Source organism: Serinus canaria, chromosome 25 (assembly GCF_022539315.1).
Source record: "Serinus canaria isolate serCan28SL12 chromosome 25, serCan2020, whole genome shotgun sequence".
Lineage (NCBI taxonomy): Eukaryota > Metazoa > Chordata > Aves > Passeriformes > Fringillidae > Serinus > Serinus canaria.
In genome coordinates, this window is record NC_066338.1 from 4260824 (window position 1) to 4274628 (window position 13805).

Here is a 13805-nt window from a genome sequence, read left to right on the forward strand (position 1 = left end):
TGCTGGGTCTCACCAATGTGGACAAGGTAAGTGCTGGGACGTGGAGCTGTATTGGTTTCTCTGGGTCTGGATTGAAGGCACTTGAGATGGTAGTTCATGTTCACACTCAGGTGTTTATTGTTTCTTATCAGTAAAACAGTCTCACTACTGCTGAGTTCAGCAGCTTTTCATTAGCAAGGCACAAAATTGCTAACTGTCTCTTGTTACAAGGCCCCTTAAGTCTAAGCTGTTCAATTCAGAAAGGACACCTAGATAATTTTTTTTCCATTTTGACCTAGTAGCTGGACCCTGGAAGCATGCCATGCAGACTTTTCTGTCCAATTACAAAACATCACTCAAACCCATGAAGAAGAAACTCAGGATGACACCCTGTGCCCTACATCTTGCTTCCATCCACGACATACTAAAAATCCCAAAACCTAAATTTCTCACATAAGTGACCCACCTACACTGCTCTCTATAATTAATCTATTTCACACTTTTGTGGATTCTATTCTATCTTGAAGTCTGGGAACCTTTCTCCATGAATGAGGGTCAAACTCAGTGCTCCCCTGGGGGTCAGGACACCCCAAAGCAGACAGAGAAATACTCCTGGTGCCCTGGGTTTCCACAGAGCTTTAACTCTGCAGTGGGAGAGAACTGTAATCCCCAGAGTGGACAGCAAAGCAAGTTATCTGCTGCAGCACGTGCAGAAGAAAATGTCTCAGCACCTTTGTTCTGCAGGATGGTGGAAATCTTCCTGTGCTGGGAATTCTCCCCTGATTTGGTTTGCCATGTGTTGATGGTATCTATCCCAATGGAGTTGCCTTCTCTTGCAAGCTGTGGATTGGTGTGAATGTTGAGGGCTGTACAGTTCTTACCTGCTCTCGGGCTTTGCCTTGAGTCTGTACCACATCCTGGGTCTCCTTGGTTAATCTTGGCTCCTCTGCCTCTCTCAGCCTGTTTGGCTCCCTTTGTGCAGCTGACAGTCAAAGCTCAGGGGCTGAGTCTTCTCCACTTTACGCTAGAATCACTTTTCATTCACAGCATTGGCACTGCAGGAGCTGTGTTCTGAAACAGCCCTGCAATCAGACGGATGGAGCAGAAGCACTGAGAGGCCTTTAGGTGCCACTTCAGGCTCCTGCCACTTCATCCAGCTCTGCTCAGCTTTTCCAAAAGCAACACAGTGCTCTACTTTCCCTTTGGAGAACCACAGCCCACCAAAGCCATGTGCTCCTGGAGGTTTTCCCCTTCACTTGAAGAAATTGTGATTGTTTTTCAGTTTGCCAAGAGAGTTGAGAGGGAGAAAGTAGAAAAATGTCAGCAGTTGTGTTCCAGTGTAAAGAGGAAAAGAGAGACCATTGGAATTGCAGTCAGGGAAACATTTTCTCAAGTGAGGCTTGTGCCAAGAGTGGGCTGGTGGGAAGAGACAGGAGGGAGTCCAAATCATCTGGTTTAGACTTCTGGAGAGCATTTTGGTGCTTGAGGCTTGATATCTAGGTGCTGGAAAATGCATGATTGGTGGGTCTGTGTATCCCAGAGGGGAGAACCTGGCCTGCTGGCTGCAGTTAGGAATGCCCAGCAGCCCAGCTTGCCTGCACAGGCACCAAGCAGCCCTGGAGAGCCAAAATTGGCTTTTCATGCTGGAACCACACTGTCAGTCAGTGCTGGTCATGTTTCTCCAGGCAGAAAATGCCTTTGAGGCCATAGTGACAGGCACAGCCTGTCAGTGTTTCTGTCACTTTTGGCAGTCTGATTGCTCTCATGGTTTTATGATTCTTCCTTGCTGCTTTAGTGCCCATTGAAATTCTCTTTGCCGTCTCCTTGTTTTAGGGGTAGTCTTGCTGTGTTCCTTCTTTTGCTTTTCAGGTTTGCTTTGATTCCCAGGAAGGCTGCAGTGTTAGGCCTCCTCTCTTGCTGCTCTGCCTGCCTGACTCTGTCCCCAGAACTTCCCTACCCAAACCTGATCTGCTAGAAGGGAATTTCTTCCTTCCTCCAGGACAATGTGCTGTTTTGCTTTCAGGGAGCACATTCCCCCTCTGGAACACGACTACTGCATGGCTGTGTGCAGGCAGAAGCCAGCAGGTTTTCTGGCCTTGTTGAATATGCAGATGACTTGGTTCAGGTGCTCTGTCTCCATCTGGCTGGTGCTGACCTGCTCGGCCCTTCCTTGCCAGCAGGCACTGCCCTACTGGCCCTGGCCAAAATGCTGGAGGCAGACAGAAGGGATTTGAGTTCAGCCTTGTGAATGATGTGCCTGTGCCTGCAGAGCTGAAAGTGCTTTGGGAAAGGGGCCAAGGAGGGATGTCAGCAGGGCATGGACAGGTGTCCTCTCATTCTCTTTCCACAAGTGTCAAAATCACTGTTCCATGTCTTTGCTGCAGTTTCCTCAGGTGGTGAAGGTCTCCATGGAGAGCTGCCCTTCCTTCCAGCTCACGTGCTCCAGCGATGTGTACCGTGTCGTGCCGCCGGGCGCGTCTGCCCCTGTGCGCATCCGCTTCAGCCCCGGCGAGAACAAGGTGAGACTGGAGGAGCCAAAGCACAGAATGATCTCTACAGCCACTGTTTTCCCTGCACTGTGGGTCCAGCCCATTGCATGCTGTGAGCCTGGCTCCAGTCCATGGGCAGGCAGCCTGCAGCCAGTCACACCTTGGCACGTGCTGTCGGGCACTGCAGCCAGGCCTGACAGGCTCTGCTTCCCCTCCCTGCACATTCCTGAGCATTGCCAAGGGAAGATGCACAGGGAACAGGGTGAAAACGACAGAGGGCTGTTGATAGATCTTTGGCCATCTCTAGGTACAGTGGATAGGTTTTCATTATTATGGAACAAAGAGGTCAGAGATCTTTCCTTATTCCTGACTGCCAGCAGCTTCCCTGCCTGGCCCTGGGCTGGAGCAAAGACGGTGCTTTTTCACCCTCTCTGTTCTGCAGCCTTGCAGCTGTGCTGTCCCAGAGCACAGCTGGCCATGGTACAGCTGCAGGGCCAGGGCAGAGGATGTGCTGTGCCCGTGAGCCTGGCCTGGCACAGGCACACTGGGCTCTGGGTGCCCTTGGTCAGCAGGAGGTTGCTGAGCTGCAGGGGACTTGGGCACCTGCTTGAATGAGCCCATGTAGGGCAGGAACAGGCTGCAGGTAGAGCTGTGAGCCCAGAGCCTGTGGCAGTGACACTGCTGGGGCTCTGTCTTCATGCCTGTCCGTGTGCTTGCTCTGTCAGCTGGCACCCATCCCGTGCCAAAGGTGCTTTTGTGTGCAGGTTTGAACAGCAGTGCTGAGGCCCTGGCAAGTCTGATCTCAGTGCTGGGATCTGGAGGGTTCATGTTCTGATCTGGAGGCCTGTTCATAGGGAAGGGTTTAGAACATGGCATGGAAGGGAGGAAGCCTTGCAGGGAAACAAAGAGAGGCCCTTTCCAACAGCATCCTGCTGCCTCTTGGCACTGTTCTTCTCCTGACTTGGTTGGAGAGGCAAAGTTAGAGGGGAGTTCTGAGCCAACTGATGTTTCTACACCAGGCCAGAGGTGCAGGATCTCTTTGGCTGCAGCTGTTTTCTCATCTTCTTTTGCTGCTTAGAGTCAGTTGAACACTTTGTCCTAGTCTCAGACATTGGGAGTATAGAAACTTAAACAGGAATGTCCTATGTTCCCAAGCTCCATGTTCCATAGAAGGGACTTAGGAGTTCTTTAACAATCATCTAAATTTAGAGTAAAATGATGGTGGCCTAGGGTATTGGTATGACCCAAGTGACAGAAGAGCTGAATGCTGCAGAGATAGGTTTTGCAAAGTGCCCTGGTGCTTTTAAAATGTGACAAAATAGTAGAACTTAGTGCTCATTTTAGGGTGCAATAGGTAAAGTGATGCCCTGGGAGGGTAACAGAAATGGTTTTTCTTCTGCCATGGGGATGGCACTAAATGCCCTGTGCTGAGGCAGTTTCTTTTCCTGCAGGATTATTGCCATGAGCTGGTCTGCATGACATCAAGGGAAAGGATAGTTGTGCCAATTCGGGCCATTGGTGCCCGAGCTGTCCTGGACTTCCCTGCCCAGCTGGACTTCTCCAAGTGTGCAGTCAAGGGCAGCACCCAGAGGACTCTGCTGGTGCACAATGTCGGTACCCGGGCAGCTCGTTACCAGCTGAGCACCCAGAGGTGAGGCAGCTCCTCTGTCCTTGTGCAAAACACCTTTGGGTGACAGCAGAGTTGGGAAAGAGCAGCAAAAGGAACCAGAGCATTGCAGCTGCTGCCCTGCAGCCTGGCTGGAAGGGAGCAGGATGGATGGCATCTGCTCTTGCTTTCCGTGGCCTTGGAGCTTTCTCTGTGCCAGATTTCCTGGAGGCTGCTGGAACATGTTGGTAGCTGGCTTGCACCCTCCTGAGCACAAGCAGCTCCTGAAATGCTTCCTCAGCCCTGTCAGCCAAAGAGACCCATTCTCTGGGAGGCCATAGGAATGTGGCTTTCCAGTGGTCCTGGAGGGGACCTCTGGCAATCATCTGAACAAACACACTGCTCAAAGCAAGAGAAGTGTCTGGGGATTGCAAGGTGCCATTGGGAGATCTGGACCTGGCTTTAGATGCCATACAAGGAAACAAACATATCAATGGACCTAGCTAAAAAGCAGAAGAAAACAACCTATGAAAACCCCCTCCATCCCTTATCTTTTCTGCCTGTCAGGTGCAGTAGTGATTCATTGAGAGGATGGATCTAACAGGATGAGAAGTGTCTTAAGGAGCAGCTCACAATTAACAGAGAAAAGGCCAAAACTGAGCTTGCCAGCCCCATCTCTTTGGCAGTGCTTTTCATTTGGTTATTACAGTGTCAGGGATGTCTCCTTCACAGCTCTTCTATCTGTGGGCTCAGGGAACAGCTGAGTGATGTTGGCTGAAATTCAGAGGAGTTGAGTTTAGCTCTAGAGCTTGTGTCCTTGGGTCTTGGGGAGCCAGGTCAGTGTGAGAGATGACTGCTAGAGCAGGAAGAGAGGAGTCTAGTGGGTACAGCCCAGGCTGGGATGTAGCAGGTGAAGGGGCTGAATTGCAGTCAGTTTTTCAGTCCTGAGACTGAGTGTTAGACTTGGCTGGACACTCTTCTCCTGAGAATTTGAAAAGAAGACACCTTCTTTCTTAGGCAAGCCCTGAAGTCACCTCCAGGAATGTTCTTCCCATCCTGCCATCTGAGGGCAGGAGCATGTAACATGTGGCAGGAGTGGGAAGGGAATGGAATGGAAGGTTGTGCTGAAGCCTGGCCAGGGATTCCCCTAACTGGCAACTTCTCTGTTCTGATGAAATTTCTGGCAAAAGACTAAGGAAAGAATCCTGTGCCTTGCCCCAAGCAGGCACTGCTCCCCCCGAGCCCCAGCAGAGAGGCTGCAGCAGGGCTGGCATCAGCCCCAGGGCAGATGCAGGAGCACGTGCACTGATCTGGCTCTGGGGCTGCTGGGGCCTTGTCTTTCCTCCCCTCCCTCCAAACTCTCACATCCAGCACATAAACATTGCTGGCCCAAGGCTTCTCCACCAGCCAGCAGTGATGTTCTCCCCATTGTCAATGGGAACAGCTCAGCCCATCATTGCAGCAAGAGGTCCCTAATGGGCAGAACCTGAAGCAAGTTCATCAGCTGTCACTGCTGACATGAACAAAGCTCAGCTTGCCAGATGTTCTCTTTGTTTTTGTGTGTGATGCATTCATCACCCAAGTGCCCAGAAGACACTTTGAAGTGACAGATTGACCAGCAGCAAAGCACCAAGGCCAGGAACTTTTGTTTCCTCAGTGGGGCTGTAGAAGAGCAAAAAGCCCAGCAGCTGCTGGGCAGAAGCACTTTTCCCCTGGGCTGTCCCTGAGCATCAAAGCACAGAGTCTTGTGTTTGTCAGGCAAGAGCTTTTTACCTGGTGACCAATCCTGATTACTCCTGTTGAATCCAAAGTGTGCACCAACACAGCTGCATCATTATTTCCAACACATTGCACAGAGTTTCTCTGCTGGGCCAGGCAAGCAGTTACCAGTCTGCATGAGGACCCAGAGTCCCAGACTGCATTGCTGGTAAATACCCAGGCAGTGGGATGGATCAGCTTTGGGCAGCAGCTGCTCTGGGATGTCCCAGCTGAACCCCCAGCAAGGCCCCCAGGGCTTTGGAGATGGGCCAGCCTGGCTGATTCTGCAGCAGCAGCAGTTTTAAAACTTGTGTTAATAATCCATGCCAGGTGGGCAGCAGCAGCCTCAGCTCACCTCTGCCAGCCCTGCTGGGGGGGACAAGCTGTGCTCCCAGCTCCTGTGCCCAGAGTGCTCTGGTGCCTCCTTGGCACAGCCAGGAAAGGGCTGAGGTGGGAGTCAGGGAACTGCAGCAGGAACTGTCCCAAGGACTTGGGCATCCTCCCGTGGGCTGGGGCCATGGCAAGAGATAATCCTGGCCCAGCACAAGGGAGAAGGGCTGATCACAGGGGAGGCAGAGCTCAGTCCTCAGCACCACAGCAGCGTGAGGCCTTGTCCCTGCCAGCCTGAGCCATGTGCTGCTGGGATCATGTAGTGGGAGCAGGAGGAGAGCTGATGCTGGCTGCTCTGCAGCTTTGGAGCTGGGCTGCTGCTGTTGGCAGGCACTGGCTCAAGGCAGTAAAGAAATGAAAGCAATCTGCACTGGATTATTCCAAGAAGATAAGGGAGAGGGATAAAAAAGAGCAAGGAAGTTCTTACTTAGCAAGAGAAAAGTGGTGAGTAGGTGTGCCCATAGTGGAGAAACAATGATGCTGGCTTTGTTTTTGGAGGAAAAGTGCTGCTTTTGTATTTTGGAAATCAAGAGGGAACCTTTCACCATCAAATCATTGATTCTCCTCTGTGCCTCCCCCAGAGTGGTCAGGGGTGTTTCTGCATAAGCAGCTTTCTCCTTGGGCAAGGGCAGGTGTCTCTTGTTGAGATGTGCAGAGCAGAGCCAGGGGCAGTCCTGTGAACACAACACAAGGCCCAGGTCACTGCTCCTTGAGTTTGAACCAAAAGGCAGAGTGGGCATTGATTGGCATCAAGCATGAAATCAACTGGTGAGTGTTGTGCAGCTTCAAGGGCTGATTTCAGTGGATGTTGGTGACTTTTGGAGTCTGTCTGCTGAGTTCCAGGACAGCTGAGGTGCTGGGCTGGATTCAGGACACCCTGGTTTGGTTGCTGAAGCTGTTGCTCTTGGCTGTGCCAGCTGGTGCACTGCTGACAAGCTGGTCCTTTCCTCTAGGATCCATCTGTCCCCTGGCTAGAACTGTTGCTGCTCCTTTCAGAGGATGTTTGGGAATGGGCTGGATTCATGTCTCAGAAGTCTGTCTGTAATGATTGTGTGGGTCAAACTGTCCTGAGAAAGCTCCTCCATGGGAACAGCAGTTCCAGCTAAGAAGGAGCAAAGCAGGGAACCTGTGGCTGCAAGGGCTGCTTACAGAAGTTTGTGGGGACACCTTTATGTCCATGCCATTGCAGATGGGGAAAGTGAGGCACAGAGCTATGTCTGGGTGAATGTTCAGGGTCCTTCATGGGACCACCAGCATCCCGGGGGCTTCTCCTGCCTGCCCTGTGCCCAGAGCCCATCAGTGGCTGTTGGCTGCTGGCCACTTGGCTTTAGCTGCCTCCTGTGCACGGGGCCCTGTGCTGAGCCCATGGGGCTGTGTTGGTTGGAAACCCAGGGTGCCCTGAGCCCAGGTTTAGTGCCCCCGAGCCAGGACAAACAGACCTTTGCAATTCCTTTAACCGAGCCATTTCCTCCTCTGTCCTCGGCCTCCAGGGGCAGCGTCACTGCACCGAGTTTACACTTCGACCTCCCTGAGCTCGACTTCGGGGACATCTCCTTTGGTGAGTGTTCCCTGGGCTGGGACACAGCCTCAGGGATCTGTGCCTTCCAACAGAACAGTATCCCTCCCTCACGCTCTGCCCCAGCAGCCTCTCCAGGCTGTGAACTGCAGGGCTGCTGCTGCTGCCTCAGGTGGCATTTTGCCATTGGGAGATCCAATAGGAGCAAGGAATCGAAAGTCAGTATTTTCTGGGGTCTCTGTGCTGCTTTAAAAGGGAGATGTCTGCCAAGGAAGGTGGGAATCTTCCTGCAATGGAAAGATGAGCCCATCCCTCCAAATTATTCTACCTTTGAAATGACAGGGCTCCCAGGCAAAACGATGGGAAAAGGAATAACAGTTCTTTCCCAGACTCGATCAGGAGAGCACAGACAAGGAGGCAAGAACAGACGTTTCCCACTGCCAAAGGGCAGGGAGATGTCGGCAGTGCGGAGCAGCAGCAGGCAGGAGCGGGGCAGGCAGGCAGGGTCGGTGCCAGCGCTGAGCTGCAGCCAGGGCAGTGCCGGGGCCAAGCACACAACCTCCCACAGCAGCAGCGGCCGAGCTTCGATCCCCGAGCGGGAGGAAGGGAAGCTCTGCTCCCTGCCCAAGCTCAGCTCCGACTGCACAGCCGCCCCCGGCATCACGCCACAACTCCCAAAAAACCCCAAAGGGAAAAGCCCAGCCCCCGGGCCAAAAGCCCCCAAAACCCCTCTGCCCCTTCCCAGACCAAGGGCAACATTCACTGCCAAGCCTAAACCCAGAACAATGAAGTTCCTGAACTTTGGAAGGAAACTCATTGCCTTTCCTGAGCTGCTTCTTCCCCAGCCTGCATCAGCACGGAGGCACTTGTCAAGTTGCCTTTTGAAGAAATGGAACAAGCAAGGCAACAGATGGAAATATGGTTCTGAACCAGGAGATTGATCCTGCTGAATCCAATTTCATTCCTAAGGTCTCTCCAGCTGAAGGCAGCTGTTGTATCTTTGCTTCTTTGTAACTGTTGACTGTTGTCTGCATGTGCTGCCCTCAGTCTCATTTGAGGTTTTGACATCTGGGTTTGTCCTTTTTGTGCCTGTCCTGCCTCCCTGCTGGAGTCACTGCTGGAGCTGGCAGTGGTCCCTTGGATGGGCCCAGAGAAGCTCTGGGCTGCACCTTCAGTCCCCATCTGTGTTGCAGGGACTCTTGGTGAGCAGGCCTGGGGAGAAGTCTCCTCCCCACAGAGCTGGCCAGCCCAGCCAGATGTGCCCTGCAGAGCAGGTTGTGGCTGCTCTGCGGGCTCTGCAGGACATCCCCACCATGAGTGGATGTATCTCTGGCTTTCCAGGATGGAAAGCAAATCTCAGAGCTAAAGTGGGCTAAACCCTTGGAGGCAGCAATCCCAGTGAGCAGCATGGCTGTGATGTTCCTGTCTGTTGGGTGAGGTGGGAGCTGGTTCCTAATTGCTAATCTCAAAGCAAGGCTTGGGTGTGCCCCCAGCTGAGTGGGCTCTGAGCTGCCACGTGCTCAGTCTGTTTGGCCCAAACCAAGAGATGCCTCAAGGATGCTGCAGAGAGAAGCTGCATTAGGGTGCTTTGCACCACGTTCTAGTTCCTGATTCCATCCTCACTTTCTTTTGCTGTAGCTTCTTTTCAATGACGAATCACTGTTTCTAGCTCTTGAAAACAGTGGGAGTGCTGGCAGGCTTCCCAGGGAATTTGACAGCTTGAATTCTCAGAGTAAATGCTGGGTCTGGGTGCACAGCCATCACTGAGAGATAAGTGGTGCTGGTTTGGGGCAGGTGAGGGAGCTCCTCCCCATCCCAAAGAGAGAAGCTTGCAGTGTTGAGCAGGGCTAGGAGTGGGCATTTTCAAGGCTGCAGTCTGGAATCTGTGTCAAAGGGAACTAAGTGACGATTAATTCCTCATGCAGCTTCTCGGTGGGCTGTAGTTCAGATAATAAAGAGCTGAACTCCAATCCCACTTTGATCCTGCCAGGATATTCACCCCAGGATCATGCCATCATGGGTGCCTGACTGGATATTTGTGTCCTTTGCCAGGCTTTCCCTACACCCAGCGCTGTCGCCTCACCAACAGCTCCGCGGTGCCGCTGACGTTCCAGCTCCGCATGTCGGACGATGGCACGCAGCCGGCTGTTGACAGCGTGGATCAGATCCGCAGGCACAGCGACCCAGCCTGGAGGAAGGGAATCCATTTCTATGTGGAGCCCAGGGAGTTCACCGTGAATCCCAGCCGAGGGACCATCCTCCCCCAGGGACACCAGGACATCGAGGTATGGCAAGAGTCCAGGCACAGACGCTGCAGCACCAGGGCTGAAGCTGCACTGGAGTGTGGGAGGGCTTTAGCTCTGGTGCCAGCTTTGAGCATGGTGGGAGGGAGAGATCTGCACTGCTGGGAGGCCTCTGCTAGCTGGCTTACTTGGGATGTTCCTCCAGGAGCACTGTTTGGTTTCCAAAATCATCTGCTGAGGTCACATACCTTATGGTCAAGGCCTGAAGCCATTCTTGTGTTTTTGAGGGCGATTGATTTGTTTGCAAGTGGGCAGAGCAATGATGATTGCAGAAGGTGGCTGTTAGAGAGATGTCATTGTATAAAGCAGTTAGCTTTTCCTCTTGGTCTCATTTCCCCTCTCGTGGGGAGCAGAATGATTTGTGTTCACTGCAGGAAGCTCTAGGGGGGACAAAAAGCTCTGCAGCCATGAAGTGCCCAGCACCTGCTGGGCCACACTTTGCCCTCAGCTTGCTGCTGTAAAACTGAACTCATTGTGTTCAAGTCAGATTCCCTCTGCATGGATGTCATTGTAGTCAGATGAGAAATTGGCCCCTTAATTTGAATGCAGTGTTGCAAAGAGCTTTAGTCTAATGTTTGAATGTAGCTGACCTATGCCCTGATAGCAAGGTGTGTTTAACAAATCTGGTATTGCCAGAAGGCTTTTGTTCCTCTGAGACTGTGCTCTGCACATGGAGCAGCAGAAGAATGAAGGCCAAATCCTCCTCAAGAACTGGAGGATATCAGACGTGGTTAATGAGCTTTTGTAAGGAAGAATTTCCTGTTCTTCTCTTCCACCAGGTGACCCTGTGTTCCAACACGGTGATGGAGTTCCGCCGGAGGATGCTGGTGGACGTGGAGGGCATTGGCAAGGGAGTGGCAACACTGACCATCACAGCCAGGTACCAGCCCTTGCCTGGCCTCCCCCAGGCACTGCCTTGCACAGGCTTTGCTGGCTGCAGCTGCCAAGGAGAAGTGCTGCTTAATGGCCTCAAGTTGTGCCAGCTGGAGATGAGAACAGCAGGGCTTGGGCAGCAGCCTGTGGTGAAAAGCAGCCTTGCTCACAGCCCAGCACGGTCCTGGGCCCACTTCTAAAGGGACCAGGAATGATATAATTTTTTGGCCTGGGTTTTGGTGCTTGAGGTGGACCAAATTTCCCAAGGGCCTCCTCTCCTTCTTGCTGCAAGAGGTGGAGTTGTGCTGGTTGTGACCAGTGTGCATTGGTTTGGGCCACAGCAGGCAGCCTGCTGAGAGTCAGGCTCTGCTTCTCCTCATGAGGGCACCTGGCAGGGGGGAAGTGACTCCTAGCAAGAGTGGTGAGGGCAAGGTCTTAGGAAGGGAAAGCAGCCCTGGATGTGGCAGGTCAGCTCCAGTTTTTATCCCTCCCTCGGCTTCCCATTTGGAGCTGTAATGTTCTCAGAGTTGAGACCAAAAGTCGTTGCTGCTTCAGCAGAATTCCATCCTGCTGTGCTGCTGTATGTGCCAGTTGAATGCCCAGAGGGATGCAGCTCCCTGGTGCTGCTCCCTGTCCCAGGCAGAGCCATCCAGTCAGTGCCTGGGCTGCCATTCTGTACAGCAGGTGGAGCTGGGGCCAGTCAGTGCCTGGAGCTGTGCAGTGAAGGAGGGAGGGAGCTGCAGGGCCTGGGAGGGGGTGATCAGCCACTCTGGAGGGCAGCTGGTGTCTCGGGCCCTCCAGGGCTGGGGCAAAGAGCTGAGTTCTCAGGCAGAGCAACAGCACCATGGCAGAGAAGGGAGTCATTTTTTCTGAGACACTGGAGCTGTGTGTTCCTTGAGCCTTAGTGAGCCCTGATCCTTGTTGGGAAGGCTCCCCCAGAGCTCGTGGATCACTGGAATTGTGACAGGAGTCCTTGCAAGGCTTCTTGGGCAAAGGAGGGGCTGAGGCAGCTGTGGCACCAAGTGCTCTGCCTGGGGCACTTGGCAGCCTCTGGGTGCTGCCTCTCAGGGTTTGCCCCTCCTTGACAAGACCTGTTTGAGTGGGAAGAGGCAGAAGGCAATTTATCCCTGTAGGGCTGTTAAATGTCCATTTGACAGTGACCAATGTGTTCTGCTCCATTGCACAATCTTTGGGGGTAAATGTTCTCCATTCTCTCAGTATCTCTGATTCCCCTGGGGCCATCTCTTTGCCCAGATGTCTCGTTCCTGAGCTCCAAGTGTCCCCCTATGTGCTCCAGTACGATGAGTGCCACCTGAATGTGCCGTATGAGAGGACGCTCGTCATCAGGAATCCCAGCCACCTTCCTGGCTGCTACGGGCTTATTCCCCAGGTTTGGCATCACATCCACCTCCTCCTGTCAAATATTATTGAGGAGATTCTTAGGGGAAAAAAGGGTTTGGATAAGACTTTGCTGCTTTCTATTCAGTCTTAAAGATCTGCTGAGAACAGGATCCTACCCGAATGTAAACTTGAGGAGGCAGTGTAAGCTGCTGAGGAAACAGTTGATGTTCTAGTCTTCAGGGTGTTTTCTTGTGGGAGATCTTAGAGGGTTGTGAAAAGCTGCTGCATCCAGAGACAGTGATGCCTGTGCTGGCAGCCTCCTTGCAGGATCCCCTGGGAATGCTAAGCCTTCAATTCTTGCATCTTGTTTGTGCCTTTTACCTTTGTCCTGGGGAGTTTTAAACGTGTGTGTAAGTTGCTGTTGCGGTGGATGTTAAGGAGTCTAAAGTTTCTTCAGAGGTGCCTCTGAAGCTGCATTTCATTCTGTCCCTTCCAGAAACGCAAGGAGGACTCTGCTGTGTTCTACTCCAGCCCCCAGCCCTGTGGGATTGTGCAGCCCCAGAGCACAGCAGAGATCCCAGTTGTGGTGGAGGTGCAGGCGCTGGGCGAGCATCGCACCAACGTTCTCATCGGCGTGTTCGGGGATGAGAGAAACCCCCTGGTGAGGGCAAGGGGAGCTGTGTGCCTGTGGGCAGCTGCTCCTGGCAGGGGCACAGGGACAGGGATTCTTCTGGGGAAAGCAGGCACAGGCTGCTGTGGAGAAGGACAGGAGGGATGGGTGGCACAAACAGCTCATGCTTTAGAGGTGGGAATCTCAGTGTCTGTCACAGAATGGAGTTCAGCTAAGCTGGGATCCAGGGTCATTTTAGTTCATTGTTCTTTAAAATGCTGTTCACTTTGGAAACATCTGGTTTAAATGTCATCTCTCTGAGCACAAAAGAGGAGGTTAGAAGACTTCTGGGAACCTTGAGCTTTCTGTAAAAGAAAGGAAAGCTGGCATTTGAAGAGTGGATGCAAAGATTGAAACCTATCTTAAGACATATGGAAATGGTGATGCCAAATTCCCTGGATGGCAGCAAACATCTGAGCCTGGGCCATTGTGGCACTGCCTGTAAATCAGTGAACAGGAAGGACAGGCAATGCAGGCTGTGCCAGGGAGCCTGAAGTTTGACAAAACAGTTGCTTTCAACTCAGAGGCTGCTTCCCTTAAAGAGAAGGGTTTCTCCCCACCATAAGAACCAGTTGTTTAACTGTCAGCCTGGTCTTAACTAGAGATTTCTTGCAAATCTTTTACCTTTGGGCCAATAATTTGTACTTTGAAATGTTCTCTTAACTTAATCCTTTTCAGTTTGGAGGTGAACGTGTAATTTTTTTTTTCCCCAAAAGCCCAGCATTTCAGCTGGAGAGTGGTAGGTGTCCCTAAAGAAATAAGTTGAGCAGGGTTGAGCTGTTGAAGGTTTATTAGGTTTCCCTGTTGTGGTTTGGTTTGGGTTTTTTTTTAAAATCTTTCTTGCTTGCTTCCTGGCACAGAGACGCACAATTACGGAGCT

General features: G+C 52.4%; 2 protein-coding genes across 2 annotated transcripts in view; both read left to right on the top strand.

Moving 5' to 3' along the window:
* LOC127060524 (hydrocephalus-inducing protein homolog) overlaps positions 1-13805 on the top strand; it is a 79643-nt gene that overhangs the window by 51202 nt on the left and 14636 nt on the right. The window lies entirely within an intron of this gene.
* The window catches only part of LOC108963983 (hydrocephalus-inducing protein-like), a 24106-nt gene continuing 19855 nt past the window's right edge, over positions 9555-13805 (top strand). Inside the window, exons 1-5 of the mRNA XM_050984165.1 lie at positions 9555-9670; positions 9791-10023; positions 10821-10921; positions 12169-12304; positions 12752-12916. Coding sequence (XP_050840122.1) covers positions 9658-9670; positions 9791-10023; positions 10821-10921; positions 12169-12304; positions 12752-12916 — 648 coding nt within the window. The 5' untranslated portion in view covers positions 9555-9657. The remainder of the gene's footprint in view (positions 9671-9790; positions 10024-10820; positions 10922-12168; positions 12305-12751; positions 12917-13805) is intronic.